The sequence below is a fragment of the Symphalangus syndactylus genome, chromosome 7 (assembly GCF_028878055.3).
Source record: "Symphalangus syndactylus isolate Jambi chromosome 7, NHGRI_mSymSyn1-v2.1_pri, whole genome shotgun sequence".
Classification (NCBI taxonomy): domain Eukaryota; kingdom Metazoa; phylum Chordata; class Mammalia; order Primates; family Hylobatidae; genus Symphalangus; species Symphalangus syndactylus.
This window is the reverse complement of record NC_072429.2, coordinates 69,744,914-69,766,501: the sequence shown is the minus strand read 5'-3', so window position 1 is coordinate 69,766,501 and position 21,588 is coordinate 69,744,914. Positions and strand designations below refer to the sequence as shown.

The following is a 21,588-nucleotide window of genomic DNA, read 5'->3' as shown; positions in this document are numbered from 1 at the left end:
GACCACCCTGGCCAATATGGTGAAACCCTGTCTACTAAGAATACAAAAATTAGCTGGGCGTGGTGGTGTGCGCCTCTAGACCCAGCTACTCTGAAGGCTGAGGCAGGAGAATCGCTTGAACACGGGAGGTGGAGGGTGCAGTGAGCCGAGATCGCACCACTGCACTCCAGCCTGGCAAAAGAGCGAGACTCCATCTCAAAAAAAAAAAATTCAGAAGTTATGATTTTAAAATTCTAGTTTCTCCCTACCAGTGAACCACCATTGCTATTTCCCAAACAGAAATATACCTGTCATCTGGTCCTTTATTTTCTCACCTGAAAATAATGTATTTGAATAATCATCTATAAAGTTTTGTCTATAAATCTATAAATTAAGAATGCAGAGTTAGTATCTTCATCTGTAAAAATAAGAGGGTTAAGACTAAATGGCCATTAAAATTCTGATGCCATGAAGTTAGATAACCAGGTCAAAAATACTAGATTCAGAAGGTAACTCAGTCATAAAAAGACTCTAGGACACTACTAGATGCCATACAGGATTTGCAAAGTTTATTTGGGTACTATAATGGACTGAATGTTTAAGACTCCGCAAATTCCTATGTGGAAACCCTGATCCCCAGTGTGATTGTATTAGGAGGTAAGGCTGCTGGGAGGTAATCAGTGCCCTTATGTAAGAGGTCCCAGAGGCTGGGCACAGTGGCTCACGCCTGTAATCCCAGCACTTCGGGAGGCCGAGGCGGGTAGATCACCTGAGGTCAGGAGTTGGAGCACGTGGATCACCTGAGGTCAGGAGTTTGAGACCAGCCTGGCCAACATGGCGAAACCCTGTCTCTACTAAAAATACAAAAATTAGCTGGGCATGGTGGCAAATGCCTGTAAACCCAGCTACTCAAGAGGCTGAGAGGCAGAAGAATTGCTTGAACCCGGGAGGCAAAGGTTGCAGTGAGCTGAGATCGCACCATTGTACTCCTGCCTGGGCAACAATAAACTACATCTCAAAAAAAAAAAAAAAAAAAAAAAAGAGGCTCCAGAGAGTTCTTTGCCCCTTCTACCATGGATGACTCAGAGAGAAGGTGCTGCCTACAAGGCAGGCAAGCGGGCTGTCATTAGACACTCCATCAACTGGCAGCACATTCTTGGACTTCCCAGCCTCCAGAACCATGAGAAATATATTTCTGTTGTTTTATAGGCCACCCACTCTGTGCTATTCTGCTATAGCAGCCTGAAAGGAATAACACAGGCACCATCCTAGGCTCATTTTCTCTTGAGGAGCTTTCCACTAGCAAGCACTGCAGAGATGCACATAAAACATCTGACTCTTACATAAAAAGCTAAGATAGTAAGGAGAAGCAAAACAAAAAGAGCAAAGACCTAATGTTAAAAATGGGCCCACAGATGATTTACTGAAAAATGCAAATTAAATATATAAAAATATGCCTGACTTCACTCATAATAAAAGAAAAATTAAGGTAACAAAGGGAAACCCTTTCTCACCTATAAATTGGAAAAAATCTAAATGTTTCACAATGGTGGCAAGACAATGGTGAAACAGATACACTAGTACATTACAAATAAGGGAGGAATGCAAATAATACAGCCCCAAAAGAAGCAATACAGAGATACGTGGCAAAATTACAAATGTACTTACCCTTTCATCTGCATTTAGGACTCTACCCCAAAGATACACGGGCAAATACAAGATGATATAAACAGAAGGCTATTCACAACAGCATCATTATTATTTTTAAAAAATATTTTTTGTAACGATGGGGTTCTGCTATGTTGCTCAGGCTGGTCTCAAACTCCTGGGCTCAAGTGATCCTCCTGCCTCAGCCTCCCAAAGCACTGGGATTACAGGTGTAAGCCACCACATCTGGCTTCCCTGTGGCATTATGTTTAACAGCAAAAGATTGAACCCAGAAGTCCATTGGCAAGGGGCTACTTTAAAATACTATGATACTTCTTTGCAACGAAGAATTAAACACTAATTTTTTAAGACAAAGAATGAGAAAGATTTCTATATGCTGATAGGGCGAGATCTGTACAAGACACAAGTGGAAGAGATAGGAAGGTGATGGGGCAAAAGAGGAACAAGAGAAGGGCCCGAGATGGAAGGAAGATCCTCTGAATTGCAGCTCATTATATAGCTTTGATTTTAGTCATGTAAATATCGTACATGTTCAAAATGAAAATTGAGTCAAAAGAAAAAACAAAATTTCTAAAATTTGAAAATTAAATAAGCACTACTAATTGGTGTAATAACCACCCATCAAGAAAAAACTACATCAAATGATTTTGGAACACAAAATTTGACTGTATATCCTTAGATGGCATGTACTAAGAAAATTATAGCTAAAATGAAAAATTTAAACTTCATCTAGCTGTCATTATTCTATGTAATAATACTGGTATTGTTATTTTTGAAAGTATTTTGTGCATATTGTAAAGCCATTGAGTAATTATAGACTACCATTGGGAACAACATTAGAAAGAAGAGAACAAGATGCACAGTGTAAAGAAATAAGAAGTTACATTAAAATCCTGTAAAACAGAAAAAAGTAAGAAAAAAATTTTAATAATAAAAAATTTAGTTGCCTTTTATTTATTTTTGTTTATTTTTTCAGGCTCTCTGGCCTTGTTCCCAATCTCAGGAGGAAGCATGCAGTCCTTCACTATTACATATTTTGTTGGCTATTGGTTTTTCATAGACAGCCTTAGTCAGTTTTATCATAAATGGATGTTGTAGTTTGTCAAAAGTCTTCTTGCATCTACTGAAATTATAATGAGTTTGTGTCCTTTATTCTATTAATACGGTATCTAAGACTAACTGATTCCCAGATAGAAAAGCAACCTTGCATTCTTACAATAAACACCAATAGGTTATGGCGTATAAAGTTTTGTGGGTGTTGCTGAATAGGTTAATGTATCTTTAAAAAATTTTGTGTTTATATTCATGAAAGATACTTACTGGTCTATAGTTTTCTTGTGCTGTCTTTCTCTTATGTTGGTCTTGTTACTGGCCTCACAAAAGGAGTTGGGAAGTATTCCTTCCTCCTCTATATCCTTAAGGGTTTATGAACTACTGGTACAATTTCTTTTTAAATATTTTAATTCCGGGTACAGTGGCTCACATTTGTAATCCCAGCAATTTGGAGGCTGAGGAAGAAGGATCATCTGAGTTCAGGAGTTCAAGACCAGCCAGGTAATTTAGGAAGAACCTCTCTACGTTTAAAAACAAACAAACAAACAAACAAACAAAACAAAAAACAAAACAAAAAAAGGCTGGGTGTGATAGCATGCCTGTAGTTCCAGCTACTAGGCAAGCTGAAGGAAGACCACTTGAGCCCAGAAGTCAAGGCTGCAGTGAGCCATGATCATGCCACTGCCCTCCAGTATGGGCAATAGAGCAAGACCCTATCTCAAAAATAATAAATGAATGAATGAATGAATGATAAAATTCAATGTAAGGAGTGGACGAAGAAGGCTAAATAGAAGCCTCCAGTGATTGTCTCCCCTGCAGAACGCCAAAATGAACAACTATCTGTATAAAAAAGCACTTTCATAAGAACCAAAATCAGGTGAGTGATCATAGTACCTGGTTTTAACTTCGTATTAAGGAAAGAGGCACTGAAGAAACTAAGAAAGATAGTCTTCAATCAGCTACACCACTCCTTCCTCATCTTCCAGCAGCAGTCGCACACAGGACACAGAAGCTGTGCACTTGGGTGAGGAAAAGCACAGTGACAGGGCACTTTGCACTGGAACTCAGTGATGTCCTGTCACAGCAGAAACCAACCCAGGGCAGAATTTAGCCAGCACTCACTGGGAGAACATTTAGACCAGCCCTAATCAGAGGCAAACTGTCCATCCCAGTGGTCAGAAACTACATTCTGGCAAGCCCTGCCACCATGGGCTAAAGTGCCTTGGGGTCCCAAATAAACTTGAAAGGCAACTAAGATGACAACAGCTGCAATTCTTGGGCAAGTCCTGGTGCTGGGCTGGGCTCAAAACAAGTGGACTTGGGGGGCACATGACCTGAGATACTAGCTGTGGCCACTATGGGAGTGCTTGGCCATGCCTCCCCAAACACAAGTAGTACAGCTTGCAGGAATAAAAGTGATTCCTTTCTTCTGCTTGAGGAGAGGAGGGGGAGAGTAAAGAGGACTTTGTCTTGCAACTGGGATACCAGCTCAGCCACAGTAGAACAGGGTACCAGGGAGAATCCTGAGTCCCTCACTTCAGGTCCTGGCTCCCAGATGACATTTTTAGACACACTCTGGGCCAGAAGGGAACCCGCTGCCTTGAAGGGAAGGGCTCAGTCTGATGGGAGTCATCACCTACTGACTAAAGAGCCTTTGGGTGATGAATTATCAGTGCTAACCAGGTAGTACTTGCTGTGGGCCTTGGTTAAGACCCAGGGCCACGCTGGCTTCAAGTGTGACCCAGCACATTCCCTGTTGTGGTGGCCACAGGGAGAAACTCCTTCTGTTTGAGAGATGGAGAAGGAAGAGTAAAGGAGCCTTGCATTATGTTTCATGCCTTGCAACACGGGCACCAGCTTGGCCACAGAGGGGCAACATCCCAAGCAGGCTTCTGAGGTCCCTTAGGATTTCTGGACCTGCCCTGGGCCAGAGGGGAGCCCACTACCCTGAAGGGAGAAACTCAGGACTGGCAGCATTCACCACAAGCTGACTACAGAGCCCTTGAGCCTTGAGTGAAAATCAGCAGTAGCCAGGCAGTCCTCACTGCAGGCCTGGGGCAATGGTGACCACAGGCAGAGACTTTTCTATTTTAGGAGAGGGAAGAATGAAAAGGACTTTGTTTTACAGCTTGGGTGCCAGCTCAACTACAGTGGAATAGAGCAGGTAAATTCCTATAGTTCCCAACTCCAGGCCTGGCTCATAGATGGCATCTCTTGACCTACCTGAAGCCAGGGAGAAATCATTGTCTTGAAGGAAAGGACACAAGACTGGCTAGATTTGCCTCCTGCTGACTGTACAGCCACTGGGCCTTGAATGAACACAGGCAGTAGCCAGGCAGTGGTCACTGAAGGCCTTCAGTGAGACCCAGTGCTGTGCTGTGCTGTGCTTCAGGTCTGACCCCATGCGATCCCAATGGTGATGGCTACAGAGGTGCTCATATTACCGTTCCCCCAGCTACAGGTAACTCAGCACAGAGAGACTCCATTTGTTTGAGAAAAGTAAGTAAAGGAAACAAGAATCTCTGCCTGGTAATCCAGGGAATTTTCCAAGATTGTACCAAGACCACCAAGGTGGTACCTCTAGAAGTCTGTAAGAACCACAGTGTTACTGGGTTTGGGGTGCCTCCTACAGCAGATTAGGACTTAGGGTGGCCCCTAAAGCAGATATGGCTTCAGTGACTAAAGACTTAGATCATACCCCCAAGTACCTTCAAATACCTGGAAAGTCTTCCCAAGAAGGATGTATATAAACAAGCCCAAAAGACTACAATAAATACCTAAAATCTTTAATGCCCTGATATCAATGAACATCCACAACCATCAAAACCAGCCAAGAAAACATGACTTCACCAAATGAACTAAATAAGGCACCAACACCAATCCAAGAGAGACAGAGATATGTGACCTTTCAGACAGAATTCAAAATAGCTGTTTTGAGGAAGGCCAACAAAATTCAAGGTAATACAGATAAGGAATCCAGAATCCTATCAGATAAATTAAACAAAGAGATTGAAAAAATTAAAAAGAATCAAACAGAAATTATGAATCTGAAAAATGCAGATGACATACTGAAGAATGCACTGGAGTGTCTCTTAAAAGCAGAACTGATCAAGCAGAAGAAAGAATTAATGAACATGAAGGCAGGCTATTTGAAAATACACAGAGGGGACAAAAGAAACAGAATAAAAAACAATGAAGCATACCTACAAGATCTAGAAAAGAGCCTCAAGAGGGCAAATCAAAGACTTACTGGTCTTAAAGAAAAGGTAGTGGGAGACAGGGGTAGAAAGTGTTTTCAAAGGGATAATAACAGAGAACTTTCCAAACCTATTGAGAAAGATAGCAATACTCAAGTATAAGAAGGTTATAGAGCACCAAGCAGATTTAACCCAAATAAAACTATCTCAAGGCATTTAACAAGCAATCACTCAGAAGTCAAGAATAAAGAAAGGACCCCAAGAGAAGCAAGGGGAAAGAAACGAGTAACACACAAAGGAGTGCCAACACATCGGGCAGCAGACTTCTGGGTGGAAACTTTACAGGCGAAGACAGAGTGGTATGACATATTGAAGATGCTGAAGGAAAAAAAACCTTTTTTTCCTAGAACGTATATCCAATAAAAACATCCTTCAAGCATGAAGACTTTCCCAGAAAACATAAGCTAAAGGATTTTATCAGTACCACAAGAGAAATGCTACAAGAAATGATAAAAGGAGTTTTTTTATTTGTTTTTGTTTTTTGAGACGGAGTTTTGCTCTTCTTGCCCAGGCTGGAGTGCAGTGGCACAATCTCAGCTCACTGCAACCTCCACCTCCAGGGTTCAAGCGATTCTCCTGCCTCAGCCTTCTGAGTAGCTGAGATTACAGGCACCCGCCACCACGCCTGGCTTATTTTTAGTAGAGACAGGGTTTCATCATGTTGACCAGGTTGGTCTCAAACTCCTGACCTCAGGAGATCCACCAGCCTCGGCCTCCCAAAGTGCTGGGATTACAGGCATGAGCCACCACGCCTGGCCAGGAGTTCTTTAATATGAAAGAAAAGGACATCAATGAGCAATAAGAAATCACCTGAAGGTATAAAACTCACTAATAAGTACAAAGAAAACCACAGAATATTGTAACACTGTAATTGTGTTATGTAAACTACTTATATTTTGAGTAGAAAGACTAAAAAGATAAATTCATCAAAAATAATAACTTTTCCAGACATAGACAATGTAATAAGGTATAACTTGAAACAGCAAAACATTTAAAAAGTGGAAGATGAGATTAAAATGTATAATTTTTATTAGTTTTTTGTCTTGCTCATGTGTTTGTTTATCCAATCAGTGTTCAGCTGTCAGCAGTTTAAAATAATGAGTTATAGGCCGGGCGTGGTGGCTCACGCTTGTAATCCCAGCACTTTGGGAGGCCGAGGCAGGCGGATCACGAGGTCAGGAGATCGAGACCACGGTGAAACCCCATCTCTACTAAAAATACAAAAAATTAGCCGGGCATGGTGGCGGGCGCCTGTAGTCCCAGCTACTCGGAGAGGCTGAGGCAGGAGAATGGCGTGAACCCGGGAGGCGGAGCTTGCAGTGAGCCGAGATTGTGCCACTGCACTCCAGCCTGGGCGACAGAGCGAGACTCCGTCTCAAAAAAAAAAAAAAAATAATGAGTTATAAGATATCATTTGCAAGCCTCATGGTAACCTCTAATCAAAAATAACATACAACAAACACACAAAAATAAAAAGCAGGAAATTAAAACATATGACCCGAGAAAATCACCTTCACTAAAAGGAAGACAGGAAGAGAAGTAATAAGGAGGAAAGACCACAAAATGACCAGAAAACAAATAACAAATGGTAGAAGTCCACACTTATCAACAACAACATTGAATGTAAATGGACTAAACTGTCCAATAAAAATAAAGTGGCTAAATTGATTTAAAAAAGTAAAAAAAAAAAAAAAAAAAAAAGATCTGTTGCCTGCAAGAAACACACTTCACCTATAAAGACCCACATAGATTGAAAATAAAGGGATGAAAAAAGATATTTCATGTCAATGGAAACCAAAACAGAGCAGGAGTAGCTGTACTTACATCAGACAAAATAGATTTCAAGACAGAAAGTATAAAAAGGGATTTTTGAAGGCATTATATAATGATTAAGGGGTCAATTCAGCAAGAGGATATAACAACTGCAAATATATATGCACCGGTCACTGCAGCACTCAGATATATAAATCAAATATTAGGGCTAAAGGGTGAGACAGACCACAATGCAACAACAGCTGAAGACTTCAACACCCCACCTTCAGGACTGGACAGATCTTCCAAACAGAAAATCAGTCAACAAAGAAACATCATACTCAATCAGCACTACAGACTAAATGAAACTTATAGATGTTTACAGAACATTTGACTCAATGGCTGCAGAAAACACATGACCCTCATAGGCACACGGATCATTCTCAAGGATAGAGCATATGTTAGGCCACAAAACAAGTCTTAATACATTCCAAAAAACTGAAATAATGTGGACAAAGGATATAAATTGTACAGCCAGTATGGAGAACAGCATGGAGGTTGCTGAAAAAATTAAAAATAGAACTTCCATATGATGCAGCAATCTCACTGTTGGGTATACACACAGCTTGGGTGACACGGCAAGACTCCATCTCAAAAAAAAAAAAAAAAAAAAAATAGGCCAAGCGAGTTGGCTCAAGCCTGTAATCCCAGCACTTTGGGAGGCCAAAACGGGTGGATCACCTGAGGTCTGCAGTTCAAGATAAGCCTGGCCAACATGGTGAAAACCCATCTCTACTAAAAATACAAAAAAAAAAATGAGCCGGGCAAGGTGGCACTCATCTGTAACCCCAGCTACTCGGGAGGGAAGCTGAGACAGAAGAATTACTTGCACCTGGGAGGCAGAGGTTGCAGTGAGCCGAGATCGTGCCACTGTACTCCAGCCTGGGTGAAGAAAGGAAATCAGTATATTGAAGAGGTATTTGCACTCCCATGTTTACTGCAGCACTACTCACAACAGCCAAAACTTGGAAGCAACGTATATGTCCATCAACAGACAAATGGATAAAGAAAATATACACAGTGGAGTACTATTCAGCCATCAAAAAGGAATGAGATACTGTCATTTGGAACAATGTGAAATTAGTATGTTATGTGAAATAAGTAAGGCACAGAAAGACAATCTTTGCACATTCTCACTTACTTGTGGGATCTAAAAATCATTAAAACAATTGAACTCATGGAGATAGAGAATAGAAAGATGGTTACCAGAGGCTGGAAAGGTTAAGAGGGAGGGGGAAGTGGGGATAGTTAACGGGTACAAAAACATGGTTAGATAGAATAAATAAGATCTAGTATTTGATGGCAGAATAGGGTGATTACAGTCAATGGTATTTTACATTTTTTCTTTTTTTGTTTTTTTTGAGACAGAGTCTCACTCAGTCACCTGCCTCCCAGGTTCATGCCATTCTCCTGCCTCAGCCTCCCCGGTAGCTGGGACTACAGGCGCCCACCACCACGCCCGGCTAATTTTTTTTTTTTGTATTTTTAGTAGAGACGGGGTTTCACTTTGTTAGCCAGGATGGTCTCGATCTCCTGACCTTATGATCTGCCCGCCTCGGCCTCCCAAAGTGCTGGGATTACGGGCATGAGCCACTGCGCCCAGCCAATATTTTACATTTTTAAATAATTAAGAGTATAACTGGATTATTTCTAATGCAAAGAAGGGATAAATGAGGTGATGAATACTTCAGTCATCCTGACCTGATTATTACACATTATACACCTGTATCAAAATATCTCATGTACCCCCATAAAATATATGCACCTATGTCCAACAAAAACAAAAATATATTATATATCTGGGCTGAGCACTGTGGCTCACGCCTGTAATCCTAACACTTTGGGAGGCCGAGGCGGGAGAATTGCCTGAGCTCAGGACTTTGAGACCAGCCTGGGCAACATGGCGAAACCCTGTGTCTACTAAAAATACAAAGAATTATCCAAGTGTGGTGGTGTGTGCCTGTAGTCTCAGCTACTCAGCAGGCTGAGGCACAAGAATCATTTGAACTCGGGAGGCAGAGACTGCTGTGAGCCACTGCACTACAGCCTGGGAGACAAAGTGAGACTCTTTTGACAAAACTCACTAGTAGCTATCTGGAAGCCAGGCGCAGTGGCTCATGACTGTAATCCCAGCACTTTGGAAGGCCGAGGCAGGCAGATCACTTGAGCCCAGGAGTTCAAGACCAGCCTGGGCAATATGGCAAAACCCTGTGTGTATACAAAAAATACAAAACTAGCTGGGTGTGGTGGTACATGCCTGTAGTCCCAGCTACTCACGAGGCTGAAGTGGGAGGACTGCCTGAGCCCAGGAGGTCAAGGCTGCAGTGAGTCTTGACCACTGCACTCCAGCCTGGATAACAGAGTGTGACCTTGCATCCAAAAAAACAAAACAAAAAAGCTACGTAGGTCTGGGATTTCCTTCACAGAAAGATTTTTAATTATTAATTCAATTTAATTACTTGTTGGGGGTGTATTCGTACATTTTATTTCTTCTTCAGTCAGTTTTGGTAATTTATGACTTTCTATGAATTTGCCCATTTTGCTTAAGTTGCTGAATTTGCTGGCCCAATATTTTTTGTAATATTCACTTATAATCTTCTTACAGTTTCTGAGAGGTCAGTGGTAACATCCACCTCTTTTCATTCTTAGTTTTGACAAACTGTGGTTCTTCCTTTATTTTTGGCTAGTCTAGCTAATGGTTTGTCAACTCCTTTAGCTTTGTGAAAACAAATACTGATTTTTCTCCGCCATTTTTCTGTTTCCTATTCCCTTCCTTTGTATTACCTTTGATTTAGTTTTTTTCTTTTTCTAGATTTTAAGGTAGAAAGTTCAGATTACTAATTTAAATCTTTCCTATTTTCAAACATAGAAATTAAAAGATATAAATTTCCCTCTGAGCACCTATTTAGTTGCATCACATTTGGATAAGCTTTATTCTTATTTTATTCAGATCAAAATGCTATCTGACTTCCTTTGTAATTTCTTATTTGACCCAAGGGCTATTTAGAAATATGTTATTAATTAGTTGATTATTTACAAATATTTTCAAATTCTCAAAATTTCCTTGTGTTGTTGAATTCTAATTTAACTTCGCTTTGGACAGAGAACATACTTTGTATGATTTCAATCTTTTAAAATTTATGAAGATTTGTTTTTATGATCTAGTATGTAGTCTGTCCTAAAGAATGCTCCAGGTATGCTCAAAAAGAATGTGTTCTGCTGCTGTGCAGAATTCTGTTTTATAGTTGGTTAATTATGATATTTTTTAAAATATCAGTAGAAAGGAATGAACTATGTCATGGATGAACATCAAAAATATTATGCTGAACAAAGAAGCCAGGAATAAGAGATCACATATCGTATGATTCCACTTACATAAAATGTCCAGAGAAGGCAGATTTATAAACACAGAAAATAGATTAGTGTTTGTGTGGAGCTAGGATCAGCAATGGCAGTCAGCTGTAAATGGTCCTGTGAGGTCTTACTGGGGAATAAAAATGTTGTATGGTGCTGGTTGCATACTCAATAAAGTTCCTAAAAATCATGGAAATATATACTTACAGTGGGTGAAGTTTATGATCTGTAAAATACAACTCAAGACAAATTTACATGGATATTTACGAATTCAATATAGACAAATGCCAATTTTAAAAATTCATTTGAAGTTTACTATGAGAAGTAGCCATGGCATCAAACCCTTACTTCAAAAATCAATAATCAGGGCCAGGCGGGATGGCTCACATCTGTAATCCCAGCACTTTGGGAGGCCGAGGCAAGCAGATCATTTGAGGTCAGGAGTTTGGGACCAGGCTGGCCAACATGGTGAGACCCCATCTCTATTAAAAATACAAAAATTAGCCAGTGTGTTGGCGCGTGCCTGTAATCCCAGCTACTCGGGAGGCTGACGCAGGAGAATCATTTGAACCCGGAAGACAGAGGCTGCAGTGAGCCAAGATCATGCCACCGCACTCCAGCCTGGGTTACAGAGCCAGACTCTGTCTCAAAAAAAAAAAAAATCAGTAATCAAATATGTCCTATCTTTCCCACTGTATTCTTGCTAAAATACTAAATTGTATTTTTGGTAACCAAACAATCCCAGTGATGAGACCTTCATTACACTGTAATTCCAGGCACTAAATTTAGAAGGAATAAAAGAATCAGAAAAATGGCCATTTGCAACTCTTAATGAAATAAGTGATTCAGGGCAATCATCATAAATGGAGCTAAACCATGAGGAAAATACAATCATGCACATGGCTAGTCAATCCCAGCATCACTAAAAGCAGGACCACCAGAAATTATGCACCTCCTAATGCCATGAATAAGAAGTATAAAGTATCAACTATTAGTCTTGCCAAAATTTCAACCTGAATCTAACTGTGCTTTTAGACATAACTTTCCATTTACAGAAAACCCAAGGGCTAGAGGAAGAAGTTAAATGAAAGCAAAAGAATCAGATAAATCCAGAATATAAGACACTATACAGGACAAGTGTCCAAGTATCTCCAAAAACAAAATAAATAATAAAGGAGGAGACTGTTTTAAATGCAGACTGAAGAGACACAACAGTGAAATGCCATGTATAAACCTTGTTTGGATCAAATTTCAAATAAGCCAACACTGTCAGCATGTTTGAGACTACTGAGGAAATCTGACTATGGAATTACTGTTAATTTCGTTCAGTTGATGATGGTACTATGGCTATTCAAGAAAACTGCTTTAAGAGATATATACAGAAGGATTTAAGAGGTGAAACGACATGGTGTCAGAGATTTGCTTTGAATTACAATAGCAGCAGCAAAAAAGAAAAATGATAAAAGGCCAAGATGAAGCTTGGAAAATGCTGAACTTTGTTCAGTCTGGGGCCTTATTTATACTCTTCCTCTAGCTTTGTATATGTTTGAAAAATACAATAATGAAAGTTTTGTTTTAAATACAAAAAACTAAAATAAAGTTCAGTAGCAAGAATGTAATTGCCACTCAGCTTTTTTTTGGAACAGAGAAGATAATTTCCCACAAAACTGAAATGCGTATGGTCTGACATCCCAGGCCAGAATGACTTACCTTCTGGCAATCCTCTTGAAACTGGATTGAAATAATTCTTCCATGACATGCTGCTGTTCCCGACAAAGAACTTCTGTCATCAATTCCAACAACATAGGGCTTTGAGATAATTCCAGTGCATCTAGAAACTAGAAAAAATACATCAACATCGTCAAAATTCTGTTTTTTACTTTTGCTTCAATAGTTAAATTATATACTAAAAATATAAAAAGTTTCTTATATAATAAAAATATATAACATACAGAAAAATACACCAGAATTTCACAGACTTAACAAATACCAGTATTTCTGTCATTTTTACAGATACTGTGAGTGGCTAGTATATATCAATGTTCACTATATACTGAACCTAGATTCTTTTTAGGCTTTTTTTATTTTATTTTATTTTTTTGAGATGGAGTCTCGCTCTGTCACCCAGGCTGGAGTGCAGTGGCACGATCTCGGCTCACTGCAAGCTCCGCCTCCCGGGTTTCACGCCATTATCCTGCCTCAGCCTCCCGAGTAGCTGAGACTACAGGCGCCCGCCACCACGCCTGGCTAATTGTTAGTATTTTTAGCAGAGACGGGGTTTCACCGTGTTAGGCAGGATGGTCTTGATCTCCTGATCTGGTGATCTGCCCTCCTCGGCCTCCCAAAGTGCTGGGATTACAGGCGTGAGCCACTGTACCCGGCCCCTATTCTTTTTAGGTTTTGCAGATGTTACTCTTCTCTCTATCTCAGGTTCTGAGAGTACATGGAGACGTGCTTTCAACAGGCCCCCCTCCTTCACCATGCCAGGGGCTCTTGCCCTTACTTTGATTCCGGTAATGTGCATCTTTTCCTCACCGTCCTCGCTACAGAGGGGATATCCCAGGCCACTCCCCCGATGTTCTCATCTTGACTCTCCCCTTCTCCATCTCAGTTTCTGTTCTACTTTCTAGGAGATACCCTTAATTTTATCTTCAGAATAGAACAAGTATGTTTTATTTAAATTTTGCTTCTACATATTTAATTTCCAAGGTCATTATCCTATCTCGTTGACACAATACCTTCTTTCATCTCTGAAACTATTCTGTGCAGTTTCCACTGCACTCCAGCCTAGACGACAGAGCAAGACTCTGTCTCAAAACAAAAGAAAACAAAACAAAAAACACCAATGCATTTCATGTCTACGTCTAGACTTGAGTCCTATCCCCGGGGTATCTCATGTATACACAAACATTCCAAAATCCGAAACACTTCTGGTTCCAAGCATTTCAGATACGCGATGCTCAACCTATCATATTAGGGATAATCACGAAATGCTTCTCAAATAATCGCTACTCCATTAAATTTTAGAAACTGGAAATTATTGGTAATATTCTATTTCTTAGCTTCTTTTGGTATTACTGTTCATAACGTACATATACTTTATACATTCCATTTTATGCATAAAATATTTCACAATTAAAAATGGGAGAAAAAAACAAATTCCAGTGGATTCACATATACTCCTGTCACTGCTTTCCAAGTGAATCAAATGAATTCTCAGGCCATACACACATAAATAAATGGGACATGGTGCTGATTCGGTATGTGCTTCCTCTTCTACAAATAATGACCCTAGTAAAAATGTACTGTACAAGCTTTGTGTAGAAAGAACATTTTGAATAACCTATTGGGTGGTTTACAACTTCTCTGATTGTAGATATTTCACTCACCTCTTTTCACCAAGATATGTAACAAGAAAAAAAAAATCAGTGTTTTAATTTTACTTGATACTACTAGAAACTAACCTTTTTCATGCAGTCCACATAATTATTGAACCGCGGAGTTCCTGGGGGAAATTCCCTGGACTGCATGGGGAAGTGAGCAACGATGAGTTGCTCCAGAACACGTCTAAGTTCCTCCAGACTGCCTCCAGTGAGGCTGGTGAAGAATGGAAGAAGAGTGACAGCTTGGCCCTGTGGAGCAAGACAGACATAAGAAACTGCACGAATTATGGCTTATATATCCTACAGAATAAATAAAATTACTGTAAGACATTGCAAATAAAGCACTGTGGAATCAATGAATGACTTCAGCATAATTTCTAAATTATATTAAAAACCAACATGAATACAATTCTATACCTCAGTGTTTTTGTTTTTTTTTTTGAGACGGAGTCTCACTCTGTCACCCAGGATGGAGAGCAGTGGCATGATGTAGGCTCACTGCAACCTCTGACTCCCGGCTTCAAGTGATTCTCCCTGCCTCAGCCTCCAGAGTAGCTGGGATTACAGGCGCCTGCCACCACGCCTGGCTAATTCTTTTCATATTTTTCATTAAGACGGGGTTTTGCCATGTTGGCCAGGCTGGTCTCAAACTCCTGACCTCAGGAGATTCACCCGCCTTGGCCTCCCAAAATGTTGGGATTACAGGCGTGAGCCACCGCACCCAGCCTATACCTCAGCTTTGACTCTTACTCAGGCTAGTTGGTTGACGCCAGCTATGGACACATAAATAAATGGAACATGGTGCTGATTCGGTATGTACTTCCTCTTCTACAAATAATGACCCTAGTAAAAATGTACTGTACAAGCTTTGTGTAGAAAGAACATTTTGAATAACCTAAGGAGGAGTTTACAACTACACATTGCAGAACTACATAAGAACTTCATACTGAGCTTAACAAGAACTAGGAGTTGATTCCTGTTCTCCCTCGCATGGCAGAAAATTCCAAGACTGTCTATGGAGAACCGGGAAACTTGATTAATCACACAGCAGAAAATTCCAAAGAATTATCCCCTTTATCCAGTAAAAAGGTCCCTTGAATTAATGCCACTTTTCAATAGGGTTTAAAATCTAATTGTTCTAGGACTTTAAAATTAGTAACCTTAAAATGACAGTATTTATTAATTCTTGACCCTAAAAATCACCAAAAGTTTTTATATTATTTTTAATAGAAAAATGACTGAGTGATAAAGTCATTACAGCACAAAAAGCCAATTTAAATCATATGTGTGCAAACACAAATGTTAATTCATCCAAATATGATAATCTTATACTTTAAAAGAAATGTTCTAGGCCGGGTGTGGTGGCTCACACCTGTAACCCCAGCACTTTGGGAGGCCGAGGCAGGCAGATCACTTGAAGTCAGGAGTTTGAGACCAGCCTGGCCACTATGGTGAAATATACTAAAAATAAAAAAATTAGCCAGGCCTGGTGGCGCACGCCTGTGATCCCAGCTACTCGGGAGGCTGAGGCACAAGAATCACTTGAACCCAAGAGGCGGAGGTTGCAGTGAGCCATGATTGCGCCACTGTACTTCAGCCTGGGCGACAGAGCGAGACTGTCTCAAAAAAAAGAAAGAAAGAAATGTTCTCATGTCTTGGAGAGGCACACTGAACTGAAGCAGATACAGGTCAGATAACACGCTTGGCCTGCTTGGCGTTCCTTGCCTGCTGATGGGTGGGTTGACTGCACAGGTGAAACAAACACCCACACAGGATGGTTATCCAGACTGGCTAATAAGTACAGGGGGATTACTGTGCTAGTCTCCCTACTTTTGAACATGTTTGAAATTTTCCATAATAAAAAATAAAAAACATCACAAATAAAAAATATGAAAATAGAGGAGAATGTAATCCAAAAAAATAAATACTTCACTGTTTACCTTTAAATGTAGATCCAGCTTTGTGTCAGCAAGTAGACTAATATATGTTGTAAAGACTTCAGGGAATGAACCATGACTTGTATTAAAAGATACAGATGAATCAATCTAAAGGAAGGAAAAGAAAAACAGGACACATTTGTATATTACATCTCTATTTCCTTTAGCCCACTGCTCAAATGTTTAAATTCCAGAAATGAACTGTAAATTTAATTTTGAGCTTCAATAATATTTTCACAATCTTATTGTAAAATATTGTAATACTATCTGTTAGGAAAATACATGCAAAGGTACCTTAAAAAGATATAGCATAAGAAATAGTAAGTCTAATAAATAATGGAAAAAGTTTAAAAAGGTAAATATAAGCAACTATCCTGTCAAAATATTTTATTTGTCAAACCAATGAGCTTATGGAGTAACCTCCATCAAATTTTAAAGACACAAGTTACAGAGTTCAGAAGAATCAACATGATTGCTTTTTAAAGGAATCTCAAAATACCTGTAAAATTTTTGCCAGTAAGGCCAGCACTGCCATTTTAGTTTCGAGAGGGGAATCTTTGGCCCACCATGAATCACACTTCTTCCAGTGTTGCAGAATTGTAGTTGCAAGTTTCAGTCCTTGGTGTTTCTGGCTTGCTCGCTCCCTGAAGCTCTGGTCTAACATGCCGTTCAAAATGGCACTCACCTGAGACAATTTCGTTGTGAGTGAAGAAAAATTCTTAATTTTGAGAATGACAGAAAACAAAATTTACCTTTATTTCAAAGCTATTCTTGGAAAATAAATAAGCTATTTCTATAATAGATGTTTATCTACTTCAAAACTCCTCGAGTTTGATTTGAGGTACACTTCAACCATAGTTTTTCCACAGAAAGTACAGGGTGGCCTTAGCTACGGCATCAGGCTTGCCCGGCTTCTCCTGGCTTTCCTCGTCTGGGCAGTCTAGGAAAAAGGCGTCAGCTCTCTTCTGTCACCACCACCACCACTGTACATGCATGCACAAGCACACGCAGGTGTACACACACAAGCACACAAATATGCACATATGCACAAATGCACACTTCCTGTCCCACCACCACTGTACATGCATGCACAAGCACACACAGATGTACACACATAAGCAAACATGCACCCAAGCGCATACTTCTGGTCCCACCACCACCATACAGGCACACACTAGCACACACAGGTGTACACACACAAGCAAACATGCACACGCACAAACGTACACTTCTTGTTCAACTACCATCATACATGCACACCCACATTTCCTGTGTCACCACCACTCCTGCAACAGAGTGACAGGCTAATTTTGGTCAGATTAACATTGACTATTCCTGTCATTCTGACTATGCAAACATTTTTCACAGATGTTCCAAGTAGAAACAATGCTTTTCCCTTTTTGCACATTTTGTACTCTCTGAAGCTAACCTTGTTTGCTTTCATTGCTCTTTTCAATGTGTCTGTCATTAATTCGTCATCAAACTCTCCCAAGTTATGAAACTGCTGCAAGCCCTCTAAGCCTATCAGGTCTATCTGCCCCATTTCTGTGGCAACTCAGCTCCTGATCTGCAGTGCTGGTGCTGGGCCATCCATGCCTCTGTGCGGGGCGACGTACTATCCAGCACCTTCCCCTGTGTTGGCTCACTGCCTGATCACTCTCTACCCAGCAGCATCGTGATGAGAGTGCACAGGGACCTCTTGGGGATCTGGCATGTCTAAAACATCTGCATTCCACTCTCACATAATGGATAATCCAGCTGGATTCAGAACTTTAGGCTGAAGATTTCTCTTATGAACTGTGGAAGAAATCTGGTTCAAGTCTTGCAGTGTCCACACTGCTGCTGAGAAGACATATGTCATTCAATTTCTAGATCCTTTCACACATAACTGCTTTTTCTCCAGTGGAAACCTGAGAATCTTTTCTTGTAGTGAAACCCCACCATTCTGAATTCTCAAGAAATGTGCTCCACGTGGAGCTGTTTCTGTGCACCATGCTGGACACTCCATGGCCCTCTTCCACCTGGAAACTCAAAGCCTTTGCTTCTGGGCTCCTCTGGAGCTGTGTCCTCAGCAAATGCCACTCCTGGCTCCTGACCTCTGGAGCCAAGGCCCTGCTGCTCAACCTCGTGCGTGAATCCCTAGTCTCCTCATTTCTCTCGTGTTTTCTGTTTTGTCTTTCACTCTACTCTCCGTGAAGAGTTACTCAAGTTTACCTTCCAAACTCATTTCATTTTTAATTTCTGATGCCTATGCTTAATTCCCAAGAGAACTTTTTTGTTCTCTGATGTTCATTCTCCATAGCAATTCTTATTTCACAGTTTTGTCTCTCATCTTTCAGTTTTTTTTCTCCACCTTACATTTCCATCTCAGTGAACAGGCCTTGCCACAGTTGCCTGTGTCCTGCTACGCCCTCTGGTGTCCCTTTCCTCAGGTGTCTGGGCCCCCGGGCTGCCGGCTCACAGGTATCACCCGCCTGGAAGCGCTGTGCAGCATGCAGGGCTCGCTGGTGGGGAGGATCACTGTCACTGACCCAGCTGGCTGTGATGCCTGCATCTTTATTTTCTCTTAGGGCGCTGTCAGGATATTCTGGTGCCCTGCCAAGGGCAGACGCTGAACTGAAAGTATTCAGAGGGAAAGGGCAGACAGCCTGAAAGTCTAGAATTTAGGTAGGCTGCACTTAACTTTCCTCTTTTCATGATAGTATCCACATATTCAGCCACACCAGAGCCCCCCAGTCTGGAGGTCTCTATCCTCTCCAGGGAGTCACTGCCTCCTGCCTTCTCCTCAAGTGGGGAGGATCAGACCCCCAGCAGCAGAGACAGGAGGCTGCCCTGCAGGGGAGAGCTGGCCTTTGCCCAATCCTCTCTTCTCAGCCTCTGCTCACCCCTGCTCCCATGTCTGCCCTGCTGGGGCTCAGCACGTGTGGACCCCAACTTCCGATGGCTGCATCACCTCGCAGCTATCCCAAACTCTGCATGCAGTCTGTCACACCTGTCCTTTTGATTTACAACTCTTGTCACTCTTAGAAGTCCTTTTCTCTGTGTCCTTTGAGATTGTAGTGGTGTTTTCAAAATCTCATTCTGTTACTTTAGAGGAATTTAGGGAAGGAACAGAGGTTAAAGGCATATGTTTTTTCTATCATTTCCATCAGAGGTCATAGTTTATGAAATCAGAATGTTAAATCTCAGTGTCATCTACTACGATTTTATTTCTAATTTTAAAGAATACAAATTCCTACTGCAATCTACCACAAAAGATTCCCCTACAACACACAAGCACTGTTTGCAATAAAAGCTCGACTTAGGAAATCATGTACTCTCCCTTAAAATGGTCTTATCAACAGTTAACAGTTTCTGTCCACAGAACAAGTTAAATTTCAAAATCCCAGAGGTTTAGCAAACGAAAGTCAACTATATATTAAATACTGATCTCCAGAGAGTCAATGTGAAGGGGAAAGGGGGACACAGCAGGAACATGCCGGAAATGATAACTCAGCATCGAGGCCACGAGAGAACTCTGAGAACAGAGAGGTCTACCGGGGTGCGGAGACCTGCCTGCAGCTGGTATGAATGCAAAGCCAGCTCTGGGCCCCAGGACGGGTTTGTAAGCTCCAAGGCCATATCTTGGCAAATGTCAATATCCTGCATAGCTGTGCCTTATAATATTTAGGCTTAAAAATTTGCAAAGCATAAGGGAATAGAAAAAACAATCAATGTTTTAACATCCAATAACACTCATTAGCTATTTTTTACTTTTTTGAGACACAGTCTCGCTCCATCACTAAGGCTGGAGTGCAGTAGGCATGATCTCAGCTCACTGACCTCTGCCTCTCAGGTTCAAGCAATTCTCCTGCCTCAGCCTCCTGAGTAGCTGGGATTACAGGTGCACACCACCATGCCCGGCTAACTTTTGTATTTTTAGTAGAGACAAGGTTTTGCCATGTTCGCCAGGCTGGGCTCGAATTCCTGATCTCTGGTGATCCGCTCACCTCCGCCTTCCAAAGTGCTGGGATTACAGGCAAGAGCCACCATGCCTGGCCTAACATTCATTAACTATTGATAAGGTGTATGTTTTGGGTTTTTCTGAGTTTGTTAAAAGCAAGAGCTTTTAACCTTCTAGGAAAAAGTCTTATCATACTTTAATGAAACATTTCAGGAATATGGCAACCCTTTTATAAGGATTATATAAGAAAATGCTGACCAGGTGCAGTGGCTCACGCTTGTAATCCCAGCACTTCAGGAGGCCAAAGTGGGCGGATCACGAGGTCAGGAGTTCAAGACCAGCCTGCCCAACATAGTGAAACCCTGTCTCTACTAAAAATACAAAAAATTAGCTAGGTGTGGTGGTGGGTGCCTGTAATCCCAGCTACTCGGCAGGCTGAGGCAGAAGAATCGCTTCAATCTGGGATGCAGAGGTTGCAGTCAGCAGAGATTGTGCCACCGCACTCCAGCCTGGGCAACAGTGCAAGACTCTGTCTCAAAAAGAAAAAAAAAAAAAGTTTATTTAAAGGGAAATTTTGTTACCATTTTGGGATTATCCACTGATGACTGCATGAGCTCCAATACAGCAAGATCCAGATTCTTCAACAATTCCGTGTTGATCGTTTCTGAGAACAAGCTATAGAAATACTCCCCATGGGAGAAGTGGATGACGCTGCTCTGTGAACTGCCCAAGGATGCCGTGGACAGCACTGCTGGGTTCAGGAGAAGACTCACAAGGCGCTCACACTGGGAAAAAGAAAGGAGAGGCACATCTTTGCATGGCACAGAAAGACCCTTGGGCAACTGGTAACTTTGAAATTAGAAAACGACACAGGTCTAAAAAGAGCCTGATATGTGAAGCCTGGATTCAAGCTGAAATTGTATATATTTCAACTAGCCTCCATTTTCTAGGTTTCATTTTGGGAAACAAATCTTCCTTGACCCATATTTCTTCCAAATGTCCAAAAATCTTGTTGTTTTTATTTTTGAGACAGGGTCTCGCTCTGCTGCCTGGGCTGGAGTACAGTGGCGCAATCTTGGCTTACTGCAAACCTCCACTTCCTAGGTTCAAGCAATTCTCCGGCCTCAGCCCCCCAAGTATCTGGAATTACAAGTTTGTTCTACCACACCTGGCTAATTTTTGTATTTTTAGTAGAGACAGCA

The 21,588-nt window shown here is 41.1% G+C and overlaps 1 protein-coding gene across 4 annotated transcripts in view; it reads right to left on the bottom strand.

Moving 5' to 3' along the window:
- PRKDC (protein kinase, DNA-activated, catalytic subunit) overlaps nucleotides 1-21,588 on the bottom strand; it is a 186,913-nt gene that overhangs the window by 91,642 nt on the left and 73,683 nt on the right. For all 4 annotated transcript variants that reach the window (XM_055286467.2, XM_055286469.2, XM_055286468.2 and 1 more), the window contains exons 36-40: nucleotides 20,968-21,171; nucleotides 16,943-17,128; nucleotides 16,447-16,551; nucleotides 14,588-14,755; nucleotides 12,834-12,961 (exon numbers count right to left, since the gene is read on the bottom strand). In XM_055286467.2, the coding sequence (XP_055142442.1) occupies nucleotides 12,834-12,961; nucleotides 14,588-14,755; nucleotides 16,447-16,551; nucleotides 16,943-17,128; nucleotides 20,968-21,171 (791 nt within the window). The remainder of the gene's footprint in view (nucleotides 1-12,833; nucleotides 12,962-14,587; nucleotides 14,756-16,446; nucleotides 16,552-16,942; nucleotides 17,129-20,967; nucleotides 21,172-21,588) is intronic.